Source organism: Oryza brachyantha, chromosome 8 (assembly GCF_000231095.2).
Source record: "Oryza brachyantha chromosome 8, ObraRS2, whole genome shotgun sequence".
Classification (NCBI taxonomy): Eukaryota; Viridiplantae; Streptophyta; class Magnoliopsida; order Poales; family Poaceae; genus Oryza; species Oryza brachyantha.
Window position 1 is genome coordinate 1,301,736 of NC_023170.2, and position 19,294 is coordinate 1,321,029.

Sequence of the window (19,294 nt, forward strand, 5' to 3'; positions counted from 1 at the left end):
ACTTAATATTTGGTAGGATCATACAGCGCCCTGACGATAAAGTTTCTGGTACATGCCAAATTAAGCAACAGTAGCTACTTGCTAGATGCATCAATTTATGTGCATCATCGAACAGTTGGTTAGTCTGTTACGATGTGTGTCGTGGTGGCGGCCATGCAGAGCATCATCATCCCAATCCAATCTTCTTGTTGCCATATGCATCGATCTGTTCCAGTTCAGTTTTTGGCACATCAACAGATGCAATTCAATTCTGAGCATCATCACTCGCAAGATGCTGCAACGGCTACCCAACAGATCCTGAGCCCTCCTAACCCGGCTATAAATTGACGCCATGCTCGCCATGCAAGATCACAGCACACACAAGCAAGAACCAAGAAGAGAGAAGAAGAAGACGACGACGACGAAGACGAGGATGAAGGGTGTTGGTGGCGCGTCCGTGGTGGCGGTGGTCGTCGTGGCCGGCTGCCTTCTGGCGGCGGCGGCCGTCGTCGACGGCGCGGTGACCTGCGGCGACGTGGACGCGAGCCTGCTGCCGTGCGTGGCGTACCTGACCGGCAAGGAGGCGGCGCCGTCCGCCGCCTGCTGCGCCGGCGTGAAGCGCCTCAGGACGCTTCCCGTGGGCACCGCCGAGCGGCGGTTCGCCTGCGACTGCGTCAAGAAGGCGGCGGCGCGGTTCAAGGGGCTCAACGGCGACGCCATCCGCGACCTCCCGGCGAATTGCGGCTCGCCGCTGCCGTTCCCGCTTACCCTCGACTTCGACTGCAGCACGTAAGCATTGTGCAAATCCATTTTCAAATAACAATTTTTTTCTTTAAAGACGGTTTTTCAAATATCAAATTGGGCCCATATTTGTTCTAGCACGGTCAAATTTTGTCAAAGCCCACAGGATGTTAGATCCGTCCACAGGGCCTATGGGCCATGGCCCAGGTGACTCAGGAACTAGGCCTGCACTGAATTTCAAATTTCAAACACACAAATGTATTGAGACAAAGGTAGTCACCGAATTTTGCATAGACTATAAAAGTTGCAAAATTTAAAAATGTATTTATCAACGAGAGAGTACTAGTTTGGTTATTTTATTTGTATTTAACTATTTTATATGTGCAATATTAAAACACTATAATCAACTAATGGATTCTTTATATATGTGTGTTCATTTTATATGTTGCAGCATTCCATGAGCATGGAAGGTTCTTTATTCTGGAGATGGAGACAAAGACACATAGAATAAGATGGGTTCATTCCAAGTGAACCTGCTGCTAGCTTTGTTGTACAACATGCATCATGCATTGCCTGCCTCTTCTTCTTGGAGTCATGCTTAATGTTGTTTTATCTACTATAATAATATTTAAATAAAAATCCATCCAATTTATTTGGAATTATATGATGTCCATACAAGTTGCAAGTAAATTCAGACCACTAGATTTACTTTGCCAGATGCTGCCAAGCACTAGTGGTTTGCTCATTACTGAATTGACATCCATGATTTATATTGGTCACATATCCAAAGTTTTTTCTCAATCTTTTTGCAACTGTTCCCGAATGAATTATCAGATAATTGATGCATGAATTTGATTAAACACAATGAACCAAGTACAATCCATAAGCAGATGAATTGCTTCACAACACTAATTAAGACCAAATCTTATGCCAATTTGGATCAATGGCTGATCAATTTTATGAACAAATTAATTAGCACAACCCAAACTACACCCGACGTGATGCGTTTCATACTTGCATGCGTTGCGAGCTCAGCTCGCCCGTGCGTCGACGCCGTCGTGGCCGGCGATCATCCGGTACTTGTCCCTGCGCGTCAGCGCCGTGCACTCGAACCCAATGGCGTCGCCGATCACTCGCTGGACGCGGTTCGCGACGTCGTGGCTCGACGCGTCGCCGTCGTCGCCGCCGCAGCTGGAGGAGGACGACACCGGCGGGAGGAGTCGGACATGGTACCACGGCGACGGGTTCATGAGGAAGAAGAAGGAGTCCATCCACTTGTGGCCCCTCACTGTCGTGCCGTGGAACATGGCGCCGCCGGCCCGGACGGCCACAGGCGTGACCTCGTCGGCGATCTCGGCGAAGAGTGGGCTGAACCGGAGCATGTACGGCTCCCGGCAGGTGGTGCCCTCGGGGCAGACGGCGAGGTCGCCGCGCGCGAGCACGGACTGCATGATCTGCTGGTCCCTGCCGCGGTCGCGCGTCAGCCGGACGGTCGGGATCGGCGCGATCAGCTCCGACAAGCCGGAGAGGCTGTACGTCACGGCGGTCACCTTGCGGTGCACCACCGTCGAGAGGATCACCGGGTCCATCAGAGTCTGGTGGTTGCACGCGTACAATGTGCCTCGTAGCCGTCGCTCCGGTGGCGCGCCGGTGGCCGCTGCATCGCCGAGATGCGCCCTTATCTGGAAGCCGGTGGCCGCGGCGAGGAGGAGGCTGACGCCGTAGGGGAAGACGCCGATGAGGATGCGTGTCACGGCGAGGACGACGCCGAGTGGGAGCCACATGACGACGGCCAGACAGGCGAGTGGCTCCGGCCGGCCGACGAGGCGGCCGTCGTGGAAGATCAGTGGGCGACGGTACTCGCTTCTTGGCAGAGGCGTCGCCGGCGCCTTGTCCGGCGTCGCCACCACACGGCGCTCCTGGCATATCTGCATGAACGCAGGTTGCCGGTTCACGGCACCGTCGCCGGAGCACAGGCCGACGTCGACGATCCGGTCGCGGCCAAGAACGGCCACCAGAGCGCCCAAGCTCCTGTCGCCTCCGGCCACCGCGACCCCCGGCGAGACGACAGCCGTGCCAGTGAACCGCCTGCCGACCACCCGCAGCTCCGTCCCGACGACGCGGGCTCCCTCGGCGACGTACTCCCTAACGAACGGCTCCACCATCACCGTCGGCAGCCGCGTCACGACGTACCTCTCGCCGCCGGCGTGGCGCGCGAACGCCCTGAACGCGCTGTCCCTGAGGTCCCCGAGCAAGAACCTGGGCAGCGTGACCTTCGCCACCGCCGCCACGTCGGCGACAGCGAGGCCGGCGGTGGACACGAAGGTCATGACAGAGACAGGGAGGTCGTCGTCGGACAGTGCAACACCGAGGAGAGCGACGAGAGGGTACACGGCGAGCAGGACGACGGCCCTGAGCGGGCCGCCGGCCTCGAGGGCGACGAGGAGGAAGTAGGGGAAGAGGTCGCCGGAGATGAGCAGCGTACCCTCCAGCTCGGCGGCGACACTGGTGTGTCTCCTTTGAGTCGCCATGGTGTTGCAGCTATGGATGGTGTGCGGTGATCACCTAGAGCTGGATGGTGGAAGACACTATAAACCGCTCTTAATATATATTTATCCGTTACTAATCAATCTATAAATATATACAAATATATAAAATAATAAATAAATCTAAATAAACACGTAAAGTTTTACGATATAAAACGGACGAGGTAAGTTACACATGCTTATCTTTATGCGACGATATCATTACATTTCGTGTATATCGGTACTTAACAGTATATGTTAGCTCTGTAATAGGGAGACATGTTAAGATTAACTAATCATTATAGACGACTAATTGTGTATATATTCTTGGTTTGACATATTTGTTATGATTTAGAATTTTCTGTTGCACTTCTAAATGTACTGTGATGTACTATCACTTTGAAGTGGTAATTTATGGATCGTTATTAACAGTATATGTCAACAGTATACCAACATTTGTAGATCGGTACTTAACAGTATATGTTAATTCCATTTGAAGATACTTTTATTCTTCTTTTTTCAATTTTTGTAGGTTGAATTTACCTTCTTATGAAGTGATGTATTATGTATTAGTCTATACCAACATTTTAAATTTTTACAATCATTTAGATGGTACACAAGAAAGGGCAAAACCTTGTAAATTAAGCGATAGTAACCACTAAAAATCGTTTATAGCGGTTTTTGACTGTTGAACCATGACACATGAGATGGCACTAGGTCTTGTGGCTATTCTGACCTCCCATGAGGTGCCTCCACTATTGTTATGAGTTTATCATTTATGGCTGGATAAGCTTGATACTCTTGGCCTACGTTATTTTGTTACTCGAAGATACTTGTCTCCGTTCAAAAAAAAAAGACTTTATTTTTAACTTAAAACACATATACCAATACATAGCAAAGAAAACTATATTGCCCCATATATTTTCAAATCCCAATACACATGTTTTGTGCTTTTTCAAAATTCAGGGCACGTGTCTCCGCTTATCAAATTTTATTGTATTAACCGTTCCAAATGAAGTCTTTATCCTAGAATAACTAAAAATGAAGTACTTGGGGCAGGTACAATAGCAGGCTATAAGCCAGCTAAGCATATTATAAAGATATAAAGGGGAGAGAGAAAAGAGGTGGACTACTAATTTGTAGCCAGCTACACACGGGCTCCAAGACAAAATATGCATATGATATGTGGGACCATGTATTAATGTTTTATAGGTAACTATTATATAAATTGGCTATTAGATTGGCTATAAATAAATTAAAGCGAGTAGTTGGCTATACTATTGATCTTGCTCTTATGAGACAAAGGTCGTAGAAGATGAAAGATTATGATTTTTTTTATATCTATTTAATAGTGTAAACGATAGAATTTGAAAACCTAACTATAATATGAGATAACGAACTTATATATAAAAAACACCATGATTGGCAGTTTGGGAAAAACTGAGAAAAATACGGAGAAAGATTGCATCCTTGACTGGTTAATTAAACTACAACGGTTTATTTGGTGCTGGTAAGGCTAGACACATCGAAATATACATTTTAGAAGAAAGACAAAAGGCCGTGGACAAAGTGCGGTAGCTGATCATACTGATGCATCACATGAGCAATGCATGAGAGTAATTAATGTGCTCACACAGATAGTAACAGCGGATATATAAGTTCCCTCGGAAAAACAACAAACAAGTTGTTCTTGACGAAAACAAATAATAAATTAATATAACAACCTTAATAACACCTTAAATTTGACATTATTAAAAAAAGGGCTGCCATTATGATTTGGAAAACAAGATAGTACTTACAAAATTTATTCCCAGGAATTAATGTTCGATATGCATTATTGTTGTCTTCGTATCTATTTAGCTAAGGTAGGAGTAGGACATGAGGCACGGGCTATTGTTTGGCTTTGTTATGAATGATATATTTATAAACGAATTTATGAATAAAACTTTTACATATATATATTCTTAATGATCTAAAAGCAAAAGATAGAAAATAAACTATAATAAAAAATCATAAATCAACTGTAAATTAAGATTGAAAATTTAAATTTTGGCATAAACATGAGTAAAAGCGAAAAGATAATGATGAAAAACTTCAAAGCCAAGCATAGTTAAAAAACATTTTCTTGATTTCCCAAGCCTACTTTGATGTTTAATGGGTGATTGGTTTTTCTTATCATCTTATTAATGTGATGCAACAACTAGACGCATTTAACTAGCATTAATTAGGCCAGACAACTAGTGAGGATGTAAAATCATGCCAACCTTTTGGACGTGAGGACATGAGAATGAATGCTTTCTCATGTCATTAGACTCGGTAGTCATTTCCAGTCAACCTCATGAACAAGTAGCATATGACATGTAGCACATTTATACACTACATTTTTTTGCCAAGTGCTCAAAACCAAGAAGAACACATGCATGGAAAGTAGGAAACTTGCACAATCAAACTGATCAAGGAAAATTACATTTTAACCTCAAAGCTTGCAAAATGTTATAAAATTAGAGGAGGGTGTACCAAGAACTAGCATGTACTTTTTTTTTGTTCTTACAAGAATTGACACCTAATAGCATCTACCTACCACAGCTCCGAGCAGGGTTCCAGTGATAACGGCAGTAGAGGCTTGGCTTTGGGAAGCCGCGATAATCGAATTTAAATTTAAGTAGGATTTAAAAATTTTAAGAAAATTTAATAAAAAAACATATGTTTTATAGTTTGATATACAGTGTAGTTTTGTCAAAGAAATTCATGAAAAAGTATATTTCCAGCGTACTTAAAAATCATAACTGAGAATTCCAGGGGAAAAAAAATAAAAAATAGCCTATTGCAAATAATATTTCATAAGAAGATGGTTAAGAATATTTTTTTGTTGAGTCATTATTAATTTACACTAGACACCAGGGTACATAATACAAGTATTGGGAAAATAAATATGGAGGAAAATTATATGTGCATGTTAGTACATATATAATAGTTTTATTCGTAACCATGGGTAGTAGATATAGTTGTGACGCAACAATCAAAATGAAATTACTGTTATTTGTTATTGGTGTGAATTATTTGGTAAGGGTGGTATGACGGTGTATGTTTATATGCTGCAATGTCAAGAATTTAGAAAAGATCATGTGAAAATTTTCTTGTTTTCCTATAACATGTCTTATTTTCCTATTTTTTCTATGTCATAAATATAGTCACAATCTGTATTTTTTTCAGATTTTTTAAAGTTTTTTTAATTTGACATCACATCTGTGGTTTCTTCGCGGTAACCGTGGTTTTGGCTATAAAAACCGCGCGGGAAACTACGGTTTTCGCCATTGTCATGTGTTGTTCCGGTAAGCATTAGCCCGCAATCCCATCAAGGTGGCGTGTATGCAACTGCATCTAGGCGAAGGCCCTGTGCTGCATGTGCATTTCGGCCTCCTTCAGTTCCGTTCCCCAAAAAGAGAAATTTAACTTTTTGCCACTCTTGCGAGTGGTCAAAACAGATTTATCACTCGTTATCTATGACATGTGTAACCAGTGATAAATCTGTAATGAACATTCGTAAGAGTGGCAAAAAATTAAATGCCCCTCAAAACATTAATTCGAATTTTTGACACATAAGTGGAGCATTAAACATATGGAAATAAAAACTAATTAATTGCACAGTTATGGAGGAAATCGTGAAACAAATCTTTTGAGCATAATTAGTCTATGATTTGCCATAAGTGCTACAGTAACCCGCATGTGCTAATGACGGATTAATTAGGCTCAAAAGATCCATCTCGTAGCTTCTTGGTGGAATATGTAATTTGTTTTGTAATTAGACCACGTTTAATACTTCAAATATGTGTCAGTATATGATGTTTTTGCAAAAAAAAATTCAAACTAAACAAGGGGTCTTCGTGTCATTGTTTATGACCACACGCCATGCCACAAAAGGAGCTAGCGTTTAGTTTGCAAAAAATTTTGGAACATGTATCCCGTCAGTCGTTTGACCAGAGGTCGGAAGGGATTTTCAGACTCAAATAAAAGAAATTACAGATTCCGCCAAGAAACGACGAGACGAAGCCTAATTAATCCGTCATTAGCATATGTGGGTTACTGTAGCACTTATGGCTAATCATGGACTAATTAAGCTCAAAAAATTTGTCTCGTGATTTTTCCTGTAACCGTGTAATTAGTTTTTATTTTTATATGTTTAATGCTCCTATATATGTGTTGTGTTGAGTGGATTCCCTGGTCGTAATTACTTTATGGTGTATATATGTTGTTTGGCTCACAAACCTGATTGTGTTGCTGCTGCAATTTGTTTCTGCAGATTACGTGATGAAATGCGTGATAACATGAAAGAAGGTAACATCACTTTATATTTAGTGTTTATTGCACATCCCTGCAGAGAGACTGTCTGTATCCAGGAACTTTTTCTGTAGTTCATTCACATCGGATGTTTGGACGTTAATTAGGAGTATTAAATATAGATTGATAATAAAACTAATTGTATAAATAAATGTTATGTCATTACACAAATATTTTAAGCCTAATTAATTCACGATTAGCAAATGTTTACTTAACATCACATTCGCTAATCATGAACTAATTAGGCTCAATTAATTCATCCCACAAAATAGTCCAGAGTATGTGGTGTGTTTTATTAATTGTCTATATTTAATACTTCTAATTAGTATATAAGTTTGATGTGACATGAACTTGAAAAAAAGTTAGAGAGATCTCGGAGCCGCCGCCGACCGGCTGTTGTCGACGGGCCCGAGCGAGAGAGGGAAGGGAAAACGCCGCACGCCGGTCCCGGAATCCCAACCAAGGATTGTGTGCATATCAAACAGTTAGCTTAAATACTAGAGAAACACACGAGAAATAATCACAAGTCCAGGACCAGATGAAAATGCATACAAGAACTTATTCGTATCAAAGTGTTTTTTTAGGAAGTTTGAAGGAATACTGTTCAATAGGATTTCTTTCTATCCTATCATTCGGATCATTCGGATGCTACAAATCAGCTGTAGGAAAACTTAAGGAAAGTTTTCTTTGGTGCTTGTTTCACGGAAAATTTATAGGAAATTTTACATCCACTCCGAGCTCTTTTTTTCATTCCTTCGCGGAAGACTGAGGCAAACACAACTAATCAAAGCAAGAAAACAAATCTGCTGGGTGGTCAGTGGTCATCGAAAGGATAAGAACAGAGTCATCACCGTTGTATTAAAGGAAAACAAACAAACTACTGTTTCTTTCCTATCCTTTGATCCGAATGCATTCTAACTCTCTATTCCTGTGTTTTTCAATCATCTGTTTTACACATCTATTCCTTTCATATTCTCATGTTTTTTTTATCCTACGTTTTTCCTATCCTTTAATCCGAATAAATCCTGAAACAGAAAACATTGCACTGGAGGCAAGACCTACCCTATATCTCCACTTCCGCTTCACCCTCCACCCCTTAGAGCCCCCCCCTCCAAAACCTTATTTGTCCCTTGTTCCTACAGGCAGAGGGAAAAACAATAAGCTTATGTAGCAGCACAAAATGCTTCATGGAACGAAAGCAACGATTATTGTCAAAGAGGACAGTGATTAAAAACAGAAATCAGGTACCAACCATTGATCACGATAGCAACACGTGTAGATATGGTAAATGATGCTAAAAGGGCTTGGTATAGCGAATTCTCTGGTAGATATAGATCCATCTGATGGTGCTGGCAACGATGTGCCGCTGCTGAGGTGGTATGGAGCAAGATAATTGTAATGGTGATCGAAAAAGACAATGGTGTCACCCACAACGGTTGGAAACGCCTTAGACCTGACACACAGATTCGTGAAGCCCATGAAAGAGGGCATTGCCACCAATGTATGTCACCCTGACAGTCCTTCCCAACATAAGGTCAGCTAGTCTGTAAACTGAGGTTCTATTGATGCCATGATAATCGACGCCAACCCTTAGGCTGACCAGCAGAATCACTGTGTCGCATTCCACCAGATGGTAGCAAAACGTGGCTTGAGGCGTGCATGCTGGACATTTGGTAATCAACCTTGGTGGTGGCAGCCATGGCTCCGGCCCTTCCAGCTGAGGTGGGTCGATCTGTTGCGTAATGATGCACCACGTATAGCTTTCCCTGGAACGGCAATGGACTGACATATTGGTTGAAGCACCAGCTAGACACCTTCCATTGCTGTTCCCCGGAGGTTGCAAAGGCTATCTGCATCATACCTTGTGAGAAGATCATGAGCGACACGGCCGGCTTGGCCCGCTCTCACGTTGATGGAGGCAACACGGATATCTCTGAGACGATACCACTTATCTCCCACCAACAGGGAGCTCACGTACCTGACCTGAGCATGGTGTCGAGAGGCGGGAAGTCCAAGATGTATGTCGCCGGTGAAGGGGTGGAGGAGGCAGATTGCAGTGCCGTGGTCTCGCTGCAGCAGGAGGATGCCCTCCACGGAGTAGAGGACGCAGTGGTCTTTGAAGGTCGGGAGGCGGACGCGGGCGAAGGCGCCGGTCGACAGGTTGAAGAAGCGGACGAAACCGCGCAGCTTGCCGTGGCCCGGGTAGAGGCCGTGGCCCTCGGGGAACAGCATCCACCGCCGCGGGTGGAAGCGCCGGTCGACGATGCCGTGGCCGCGCGGGCAGGCTGTGCTGGATCGCCAGTGGGGGCAAACGGCGCGGAGGCGGGCGTAGTCCAGCAAGTCGCCGGCCAGCACCCGCCGCGCGATCGGCTCCAACAGATCCTCGTGCAGAGACGCCCAAGAAGATGATGGATCATGAGTTCTGGCGGCGGCGTTTGCTTGCTGCCGCTGGCCGATTCTGATTCCTCAGCGATGACATGACGCGCTGTACTCCGCCGCCGCCGGGGGTGGATTTGGATTTTGGGGATCCAGCTCGATCGTCTGCCGCCCGGATGCATCTGTATAACAAAGGCATGTACGTGACGCGTAATCATTCCATGTCACCATATATCTCGCTCGGTCATACGTTGATCAGATTCTGCATGCTCAAGCTCAACTCCACACCTTTTTCTTCCCGTTGCAACGAGCATTTCTCTAGTTATCAAATAAATATATACTCCTCCAAAGGTCGGGATGACTATACTTCTGTAAATTTAGAAAACAACAATATTTATTTTTTTTATCGCCAGAATGAGGAGTCTTTAGTATTGCCTTGTCAGTGTCAGTTTCACTTTCACTTTTTCTTGCATTGCATCGAGTTTGCTTTACAAAATAAGGCTAAAATCAGGCATGAGACCCCATATCCCAAAGACCGAGTGAGCCCACCAACAGAACTGCAGGCTCCGAGCTTTATCAGAAAATTCTGGATGCCAGATATTTGAATTTCGGACCATATCGACACCATGGCAACCAGCCTTTCTATGAACTGGGAAAAAATAAAAAGAAAATTGTAGACATAAACATAATACATTTACAATCTCCCACCAAGTGTTGTAGCCACAGCTTTTCAATGAAGGAAGTTCTGGCAGAAATCAAATGTACAGATCAACATATTACATTTCACTGCATCACAACTGTATTTGCGAGAAGACACTTGGACACAAGTTTGATGCACCTGTCCATTTGTATTGATTATGGCTGACGTTCCTAGAAAACACAAATATTACTTCCACCATGTCTTGGCAATTGCTAACACAGACAACATTAGCAATATGCAGAAAAGCTAGGCCGTACCTGTACGGTTGGACCAGTGTACATTCCAGGGCGCATATTAATAGTCACCGGTACGTTTAAGGCCTCAAGCCAAGCATAATTATCTGGCCCATGGACTACTTTTGCATGCCCAGCTGCTGCAGTTGGAGCGATCGGTGAGAAAATCAAACATAACACAGCATATTCAAAATGAAGACATTCAACAACATATCTACATTACTTTTCTCATATAAATGAACATAATGTATATAAGGTAATCGCTGTTCATAAGAACTAACACCAAAAGGCTGCATAGAAAAGATGTTTTGAACAATACCAGAGATTGCTGGTAGTATTTTGCTTCCACCAAAAGAAGTGGATTTAGTTAAACATAAACTTGACACAAACATGTAATATGATGACAGGGGTTTTACTTACAGAAGCTAGAAAATGGATAATCGTGAAAATAGGTGCAGACACGACCAGAAGATTCAGAGTACGGCGGGGCAATGACATCTAGAACGGCACAAGATTTCACTGAAGTGAAGCAGTGTATGTTCCCACCATTTTGGGGATACAAAACAGCAGTTGGACAAGGGGCATTCAGAACATCATCTGTATGTAACTTTCCAAGTCTCACTGCACATCAGGATTATAAAAAAAACATTCCTTAATATACCAGAATCTGAAAAATCATCAAAGCATAGAAATTAGCAATCTAAAATGATGCCTCAGCAATAGTGCAACACTAGTAACTAAATAGTGTTGGGTGGTATCAATGCTACACCACAACCACTATTGTTCATTAACTCTGCACTGCAATATATATTAAACTATAAAAAAATATTTGAAAGAGTATGAAGAACAACCTGGTTTGCCACTTGCTAGAACAGCAGGCTCTACCCAATCATACGATTTCACATGCATTGAACCATAGAGTAATTTGCTGAAAACAGTCATTCCCGGATGATCATGGAGAGGAATGACCGCAGAAGTCGGTAAGCAGAATATGCCAATCTGCAGAACACACCAGAAACACAATCGGCAGGTTATCAAGAGCCCTCCATCACAGAATTGTCACAAGAACATATCCGAATTTAACATACAGAAAATGCGTCACACTCGTAAACATGCAGATATGTGATGGGTTGCGCCCATCTAGCCGCCCTGGCTGAGTTCTTCATGAAGTTTGATTCAAAGAACCCAAATCCTCTCCCATCCTCAAGGTTAGCATCTCTGAGTCCAACATCCACTGGAGTGATTGTATCTGAACAAAAGAATCACACCAATTCATAAGGAAATCAGAACAAACGGAATGGATGAGTCGATCAGAAGCTGGGGGTGAGGTGCGAAGAGGAGTTGGTGGAGGTTTCTCTGATACCCATCAGAGAGGAGATGGCGCGGATGGCGTGGTCGGGCGGCGGAGACGGAGAGGACGCGGCGACGGAAGACGGGGCAGGGAAGGTGCGCTTGCAGAGCTCGTACAGCGCCTGCACCCGCGGCGGCGTCGACGTCGGCGGCGGCCGCGTCGGCATGCCCCACCCCATTGAGGAGGATCTAGATGCTCCCCGCCCCCTTTCTAGCTCGCACCTCGTCGGCTTCTTCTCCCTCCTCGCGTGGCTGGTCGCCGGAGCGCCGCCGCGACCACGGCGAGGGGCTGAGGCGGCGCGTGGCGTAGTCCTCCAGCGCGAGGATTAGGTTGCTCTCCGTGGACCGTGATGGGCCCGTTATGGGCTTGTATGGGCCTGTTATGGGCTTATATGGGCCTTCGTTGTACTACGAGCAAGCTTTGTGTACAACCAAGGACCTTTATTGGGTGATAGAAATTTGACTGAGATTCTGAACGCCTCCAAGCTTTTGTATCACAGCTCAATATTCACCTCGACAACTTCTAATGCTACCATTTCATCCCAAAATATAGTCTCCAATTTTTACACTTTTGATTTTTGAAAAACTTATTTTACAAATAGTCCTCTAAAAAACTTATTGTACAAATAGATATTTTTGATCACGCCAACGTTATTGGCATTATCATTGTATAGGATGATGCCAATAACATTAGCGTTGTCCTCCCATCACATGAATATAACATTATCACTTCGAGAACGGTGCCAATGTCATTGACGTCGACGACGGCACTAACGTTGGCACGGTCAAAAATATCTATTTATGCGATAAATTTTTTAGGATCTATTTATAAAATAAGTTTTTCAAATGGACCAAAATGTCAAAATTCCAAACTGCATCCCATAATAAGTATAGTCATATAGTTAAATTACCTCCGTCCCACGATAAGTATAACTTTTTTCTTCAAATTATATTGCGTAATATCTCCGTCCCATAATTATACGGAGGCAGTAGATTCATAGCACTGGAAAGGATCAAATCTCATCCTAAGTAGATATACTGTATAAGATTAATGGGTATTTTATTCTAGTTGTTCAGATTTTTTTTTGCTAGTTTCAGTAGGCCTCTTTAGTTTCTAAACTTTTTTTCTAAAAACACCGCATCGAATCTTTGAACACATAATGGAGCATTAAATATAGATAAAAAACTAATTGTATAATTGGGAGAAATCATGAGACAAATCTTTTGATCCTAATTAGTCCATGTACCAGTAACCTACATGTGCTAATGATGGATTAATTAGGCTCAAAGATTCATCTCGCGGTTTTCAGGCGAGTTATAAAATTCGTTTTTTATTGGTGTCCTCATTCCGATATCCGGCCAAACGTCCGACGTGATATCTAAAAAAATTCTTTTCAAAACTAAACAGGGCCTAAATTATAAACCTAAAGACAATTCTATTTGCTTTTCCTTGAATCCTTGTACTTTTCTGATTGTTTTTCCATGAATCCATGTAGCATTTATGGTTATAAAACTTATAGCGCGGGCTGTCTAGTTGCATGCTGCACGTCGATAACAACTTGGATGGTTGATAATATACCAACGACATATTAAAGGAAAAATAATAATTTACTTTTATATATTTTCTTATCAATTTAAAATGCCAACGCCAAAAAGTAAACTATGTTGAAAAAACTTAATAATTAATTTCAAAATTAAGTTTTAAAATTTAAATTTTAGTAATGACATATACGTCGCATGTAAACGATGGCGTCTCTGTAGATAAAACAAAACACCCAGTCTAGTGTTATTCGTATGATAGCATCACACAGTAACAGTGGAGCCAATTATAATTTACACAATGTTACAAAATTTTTCATTCATAAACATAAAAATCAACAGCGTCATATTAAAAAACATGGAGGGAGTAATTTAATTGTTCCAACCGAGTGTTTATACCAGGAACCCTATAAAAGCTAAAGTTCAAATAAACAGCGTATATGGCAAATATCGTGTAGGACTTTAAATATTATAAGCAACAAACATCGAGCTGTCTTAGCTGTCTTAGTAGGTTTCACCAACCAATTTGATCACGAAGATAAAATTTTGTTCAAATGAACAGTACCGTAAATAGGGGTGATCACCAACCAATTTGATCACGAAGATAAAATTTTATTCAAATGAACAGTACCCTAAATAGTGGTGAACAGCAATTAGCACGGCATGAACAGCGGGCAGCAATGGTGAATAGTACGGGCACGTGAACAATACCCCTCACTAAAAAAATGATCAAGTGATATTGTAGAGCACAGCTTCATCAATTTATTAATGCTCCCAATGAGAGACAGACAGAACACTTCTCCGAGATTGCAAAATTACACTTGCCATGTTGAGAAGGTTCAAAGTCACACATGCTAGGCTAAACCATATTCACTGGAGACAGTACATATAGTAACTATGTTAGTCTTGCAGACAGAATTTTCAAGTTAAGCACGAGCTCAACTCAACTGAATAATGCTTATCTACATAACAAGATAGAACTACTTGAGATGTAACACCGTTCCCATATATATCTACATAGATCATATCACCATAACACCCTGAAGTCACCGATAAACTCCCACATATTGCGCCGTCCATCCTTCAAGGCAGCTGTCCAAACAACCTTCACCTGCAGCTCATAAGGACCTTGCTCACGAATACATTCTTCATCGTTGTGTCCTAGAACAAGATCAAAGGTTTCAGCTTTATGATCACCCTCGGAAACGGACACATTGAGCACCAGTGCATCGTCCAGTCGGACAGCCACAAAACGACGAGTCAAATCAACTGATCCACCAGCTCCAAGTACTTTGTTAGTGCCTTCCGCTTCACTGTCATACAGGATGATTTTGTTTTCATCATCTCCAGTAGTCCAAGCAGTTACTTTGCCAGTGAAAAGCTTGGATGCAATTCCCTTAATGTTGACTGCCACCGAAGCTTCCACAGCAAATGAAACAGGACTATACACCAAATCAACTGTACTCAGGCAGCTTTCTAGTGATAAAGTCATGGGCTTCCTTGTGTAGCAGATGGCATTGTGTTCTCGCAGACCCTTGCAGAAATCCTTGTCAACACCACCATCATCCCTAATCTTCAAATGGAACTCAAAATACATTCTGTCTAGTGCACCAAGTGCTCGATTAGGTCCTGTCAAAGTTAGTGTGTCGTCCTGCAATAGATTAGGGGAATTCATGTTAGAAATGCCAACAAAAGCAACCAAGCTCGATAAGTCGAATACAACTAAGACAATGCCAACAAAAATATTAAGAGAAATTTGGATACATAGTACATACAGATAATAATTTTAGGTATTTTACCACCAGAGCTAGGTTTTCCTAAACAATAAAACAACAAAAAATCCATGACTTCCATGCATCCCATTATCATACAAAGTAGGCAAGTAAAGTACATGATTATTCTTTAATTCAAATGAGAAAGAACATGTTGTGTATCTGGGCATCAGATTGTCTCACTAGTCACTAATTGAGAACAATTTCTTGTTCTCCTTGAGGCTTGAGCCAAGGAGAGGATCATTAATAGGGCAAACAGAATGTGCACATTGGTATATTTTAGGACGGGTTCCATCTTTCTGTGGAATAACATATATATATCCAAGCCATTTTGTTCTGATGCTATCTACCCAGAGGTAGGGATTTTTAGGTGGTACATTGACAGGTCTCTTATGCTGAATGAGGGCAATGTCAATTCTGTTGTTATAGTTATATGAACAGCCTATGGATTGCTAGAAACAGGCATTTCAACGCGACACATTCAAATGAGAAACACGCCAATATAAATTCTTCTGTTTCCAAATTTTCCAGTGAAAAACGTACATGTAAACATTAACATATTTGGTGATTCCAAAGCACTACCTTTGCAGTGGATCAACAAAATAGTATAGCAGGTAGAAGAACCAGGATCTCGAGATAGAAAGAGTTAATTGCAATGTCATTTGGATTATTTAGTATAACGGCAACAAGGATAAAACAGTTTACTGCAATAAGCAGGTAATGTGATATATATTGTCTCTATCTGACAGCAGATCGTAAAGGCAATCAGAATTGGATTTGATCAGTAAATAGAATCAATCTAGCAAGGAGGAGGAACGATTTGGATACGGACCGGCGAGGTGATGATCTGGGGATTGTTCCTGTCACGCCTGAACAAATAGACACACCTGAAGTCATACTCATCCCTGGCCAGCACAGTGCCAAATATGCTGATAGGGTAACCAACATCAGACTCCGCCACCTTGATGGCGATGACATTGACAGAGTCCATCCCCCACCAATACTCAGAGAAAGTTAGCGACTTGACTGGCAGCCCACGCCCAAGCTTCGCTGTAAAATCAAGGCCAGAGACATAGCTGTCTTAAAACCAAGAACATACATAATTTTTACACATCCACAAATATCAAAGCATGAAGAATTGAACAAGGATTGATGATGTGTGGTGAATGGATTGATGGACTCACACTCTTTGTCGAGGTCAAAGAAGGCTATGTTCTCGTGGCAAAAGCGTGTAGGAACTGAGAAATCCATCTTGTGGTTGTATTCAGTGATCTCTCGGCGGCGAACCATGTGGAGAACCTTGACCACCTTCTCTTCCCATGTGAGCTCCGGTTCCCTCCCAAACTCCATACTCACCTTCCACTTCTCCTCCAGAGAAGCAATATCACTTTGCTTGACATCCGTAGCACACTGCTCTTCCATATTATCACTACTTTCACTTTGCTTGGCATCCATAGCACACTTGTCCCCATTCTTGTCAATGCCATATCTGCTCGCGTCTTCTTCGACCTCGCAGCCAGGCATAGCTGCAAAACAAGCAAAAGACATATTTACAAATGAAAAATAATTTGTGAGTAAAACTTGTATATGCATGTTCGGCCAAGGCTGAAAAATAAACTATGATGAAGAAACCTAAAATATAATCCAAAATTAAGGTTTGGCTTATAAGCATAGCCATAAGCAAAAAGATGGGCCGCAAGGTTCTGGTTTTTATATGCCATCCACTGACTGACTCAAACAAAAACACGAAACAGAACAGACATATGAATGATCCATTGAATAAACAAAACAGAACAGACATATAAACAACACAAAACAGAACCCATATATATCCACACGTACACTCACAGCAATCTTTCTCCAAGTCATCCTCCTCCCGCTTACGCTTGGCTGCAAAAATTGGCAGAATCTGTGCCCCGGCGACGGCAACCCCACCGCCGCCGTTGTCGTTGGTTCCCATATCGCTCCGATCTCACTCCGCACTGCCGCTCCCCTTGAAGAACACGAAAAAGGCACAGGGGTGAGATCGATTGGATGCTGTCCATGTTCATGGTCGTAAACAAACAAAAAAAAAAGTAGCATGCGATTTCCTCGAATCGAATCGAAACAAGAGGGGTTTCAGGGGGCCGTACCGTAGACGTGCGTGTTCGTCCGGCGAGAACCCGCCCCGTCCGTCGCCGCCGCAGAGGGAAGAGGAATAGGAGGCTAGCTAGGGTTTCTCTTTCTTCACAAATGAACGGACGGAGTAGATGGGATAGGGATTCTCCCGTTTTCTTTTCCCCTTCTCTTCTTTTGACCGGTTCTATATGGGTCGGACTTATACACGCGCGGGGTACGGCGTGCGAATCGGTTTAGTATACGTATATGTATATGTATACGTGTGTGTATATACAATCGGATAGAAAAGCCAGCGATCAATCCGATTAGCAAACGAACCTCCAGTGGATAATAAGGCGTACTATATGAACCTAACAATCTTTTCCTAAATGAATCTATCTTGTTCTTAACCCCTACAAGCAATCTGTAAAAGGAATTGGTGTACTATATGATCAAAGTGTTCAGACGATATGCATGTACTAAATGGTCAGAGAAGAGCATAGAAGTCATAGAGAAATTGGGAAGATATCTTTTATGGAACTAAGCGAAAGGCACTAGGGAAGAACAATGTCTGCAGTCCTGGAACATATTGTTACCATGCAAAAAGAAAAAGTATTGACTCAGGATAAGAGATATCAGCATGCAGAGCATGGCTTTTGTTTACTGATGGAATTCATGATTAAAATGCTGTCATAAGCAACAGGGGCAGACTAGTTCTATCTCAGAAACAATTACATGGAAAACCACATTCTGCTGCAACCCAGAAATGGTAACATGGAAGCATGTATGTCCCCACTGCTCTAAATCTGAAAATGGCTGCGACAAAAGTAACAGTGTGCTACGGTCACAGACATTACCGAACAAATCTAGGCAGAGTAAACACTGCTGTCTCAACATTATTCACTATCCAAACGGCAGGGTTTAATTACAGTTCACAGGAGAACGAGGGTCCATTCAACTACACCTGGGTATTATACCAAGAAGCACACTGTGAACTCCAGATAATACAAACAGAGCCAGATAGCAGGGAACAGCAAGACATGATATTCCCTTCCCCCAGCAATTACTGCATCTACAACATATAGACTGCTGGATAAAAGCTATTCCCAGTACTCTGCAAATCCCTCTGGCTAGCTTTCGGGAGTAAGGTGAGCACAAAGGAAAATACGGTAAGTAAAAAATGGTCTTAAGATCCACATTGCAATCGTTGCCCATCTTTAGAAGCAGCTGATAGCAGTAGCATAGTGATATTGTGCAAGCTCTATCAAACGCAATTGAAAAGAAAAAAAACTGTCTTGCTGAAGCTAACAACTCAAACAACATAATATGGGGCGGACAGAATTAAGCTGCAATTCCCTGCACACCACTCACCGCAAATCCACAGTTGAATTGGGCATTCCTGTGGTGATAAGGAGGCAAGCCCCAATGAAGACATAGGCATCATGCACAATTAAACCATTAACAAGAAGTAGAGAGTAGCATTTACTAATCACTAGAGATATGCATGGGCTAGTTGACCATGGTTTAGCAAGCATACTCACATACTGGTCTTAGAGTGGACGGTTGCCCGAGGGGCTGTAGCTGGAGGTGAAGTGCCGAAGAGTCCCGGAGAACGGCCGGCCGGGCGGCGGGGCGTCGACGGCG

General features: G+C 42.7%; 4 protein-coding genes and 1 pseudogene across 6 annotated transcripts; 1 reads left to right on the forward strand and 4 right to left on the reverse strand.

Moving 5' to 3' along the window:
* Window positions 1-299: 299 nt before the first annotated feature.
* LOC102705553 (non-specific lipid-transfer protein A-like) lies at window positions 300-1,489 on the forward strand. Its single transcript, XM_015840411.2, has 2 exons — window positions 300-768; window positions 1,172-1,489. Exons 1-2 carry the CDS (start codon window positions 332-334, stop codon window positions 1,179-1,181), a joined length of 447 nt encoding a protein of 148 aa, XP_015695897.2. The 5' UTR covers window positions 300-331; the 3' UTR covers window positions 1,182-1,489.
* A 1-nt stretch (window position 1,490) lies between these two features.
* LOC102705835 (glycerol-3-phosphate acyltransferase RAM2-like) lies at window positions 1,491-3,265 on the reverse strand. The gene has a single exon (XM_006659736.2). The coding sequence runs from the start codon at window positions 3,249-3,251 to the stop codon at window positions 1,752-1,754; it is 1,500 nt and encodes a 499-aa protein (XP_006659799.2). The 5' UTR covers window positions 3,252-3,265; the 3' UTR covers window positions 1,491-1,751.
* Window positions 3,266-8,277: 5,012 nt separating this feature from the next.
* LOC102706120 lies at window positions 8,278-10,160 on the reverse strand (annotated as a pseudogene).
* A 230-nt stretch (window positions 10,161-10,390) lies between these two features.
* Window positions 10,391-12,548, reverse strand: LOC102706399 (plant cysteine oxidase 3-like). 2 transcript variants are annotated; one of them, XM_040526821.1, is made up of 6 exons: window positions 12,256-12,548; window positions 11,981-12,141; window positions 11,744-11,891; window positions 11,313-11,513; window positions 10,917-11,029; window positions 10,391-10,829 (listed from the first exon to the last, which is right to left on the reverse strand). In XM_040526821.1, the coding sequence occupies exons 1-6, from the start codon at window positions 12,419-12,421 to the stop codon at window positions 10,815-10,817; spliced, it is 804 nt and encodes a 267-aa protein (XP_040382755.1). In that variant the 5' UTR covers window positions 12,422-12,548; the 3' UTR covers window positions 10,391-10,814. The 2 variants fall into 2 exon arrangements, with proteins under 2 accessions (XP_040382755.1, XP_006659800.3); XM_006659737.3 differs by having other exon boundaries at window positions 10,917-11,032; window positions 12,256-12,546.
* A 1,885-nt stretch (window positions 12,549-14,433) lies between these two features.
* Window positions 14,434-17,848, reverse strand: LOC102706676. 2 transcript variants are annotated; one of them, XM_006659738.3, is made up of 5 exons: window positions 17,686-17,848; window positions 17,402-17,546; window positions 16,738-17,079; window positions 16,386-16,603; window positions 14,434-15,432 (listed from the first exon to the last, which is right to left on the reverse strand). In XM_006659738.3, the coding sequence occupies exons 2-5, from the start codon at window positions 17,511-17,513 to the stop codon at window positions 14,809-14,811; spliced, it is 1,296 nt and encodes a 431-aa protein (XP_006659801.1). In that variant the 5' UTR covers window positions 17,514-17,546; window positions 17,686-17,848; the 3' UTR covers window positions 14,434-14,808. The 2 variants fall into 2 exon arrangements, with proteins under 2 accessions (XP_006659801.1, XP_015695748.1); XM_015840262.2 differs by having other exon boundaries at window positions 17,396-17,546.
* Between the last annotated feature and the right edge of the window lie 1,446 nt (window positions 17,849-19,294).

Bases quoted from the DNA above. Each gene is read 5' to 3' on its own strand.
- LOC102705553 (XM_015840411.2), top strand. From the start codon at position 332: ATGCTCGCCATGCAAGATCACAGCACACACAAGCAAGAACCAAGAAGA.
- LOC102705835 (XM_006659736.2), bottom strand. From the start codon at position 3,251: ATGGCGACTCAAAGGAGACACACCAGTGTCGCCGCCGAGCTGGAGGGT.
- LOC102706399 (XM_006659737.3), bottom strand. From the start codon at position 12,421: ATGGGGTGGGGCATGCCGACGCGGCCGCCGCCGACGTCGACGCCGCCG. The intron at 12,142-12,255 runs GTATCAGAGAAA...TCTTTTGTTCAG, and splicing joins CGCCATCTCCTCTCTGATGG to ATACAATCACTCCAGTGGAT. The intron at 11,892-11,980 runs GTATGTTAAATT...TGTGTTCTGCAG, and splicing joins ACGAGTGTGACGCATTTTCT to ATTGGCATATTCTGCTTACC.
- LOC102706676 (XM_015840262.2), bottom strand. From the start codon at position 17,513: ATGGGAACCAACGACAACGGCGGCGGTGGGGTTGCCGTCGCCGGGGCA. The intron at 17,080-17,395 runs GTACGTGTGGAT...CTTGTTTTGCAG, and splicing joins GGAGAAAGATTGCTGTGAGT to CTATGCCTGGCTGCGAGGTC. The intron at 15,433-16,385 runs GTCCGTATCCAA...AATCTATTGCAG, and splicing joins CCCAGATCATCACCTCGCCG to GACGACACACTAACTTTGAC.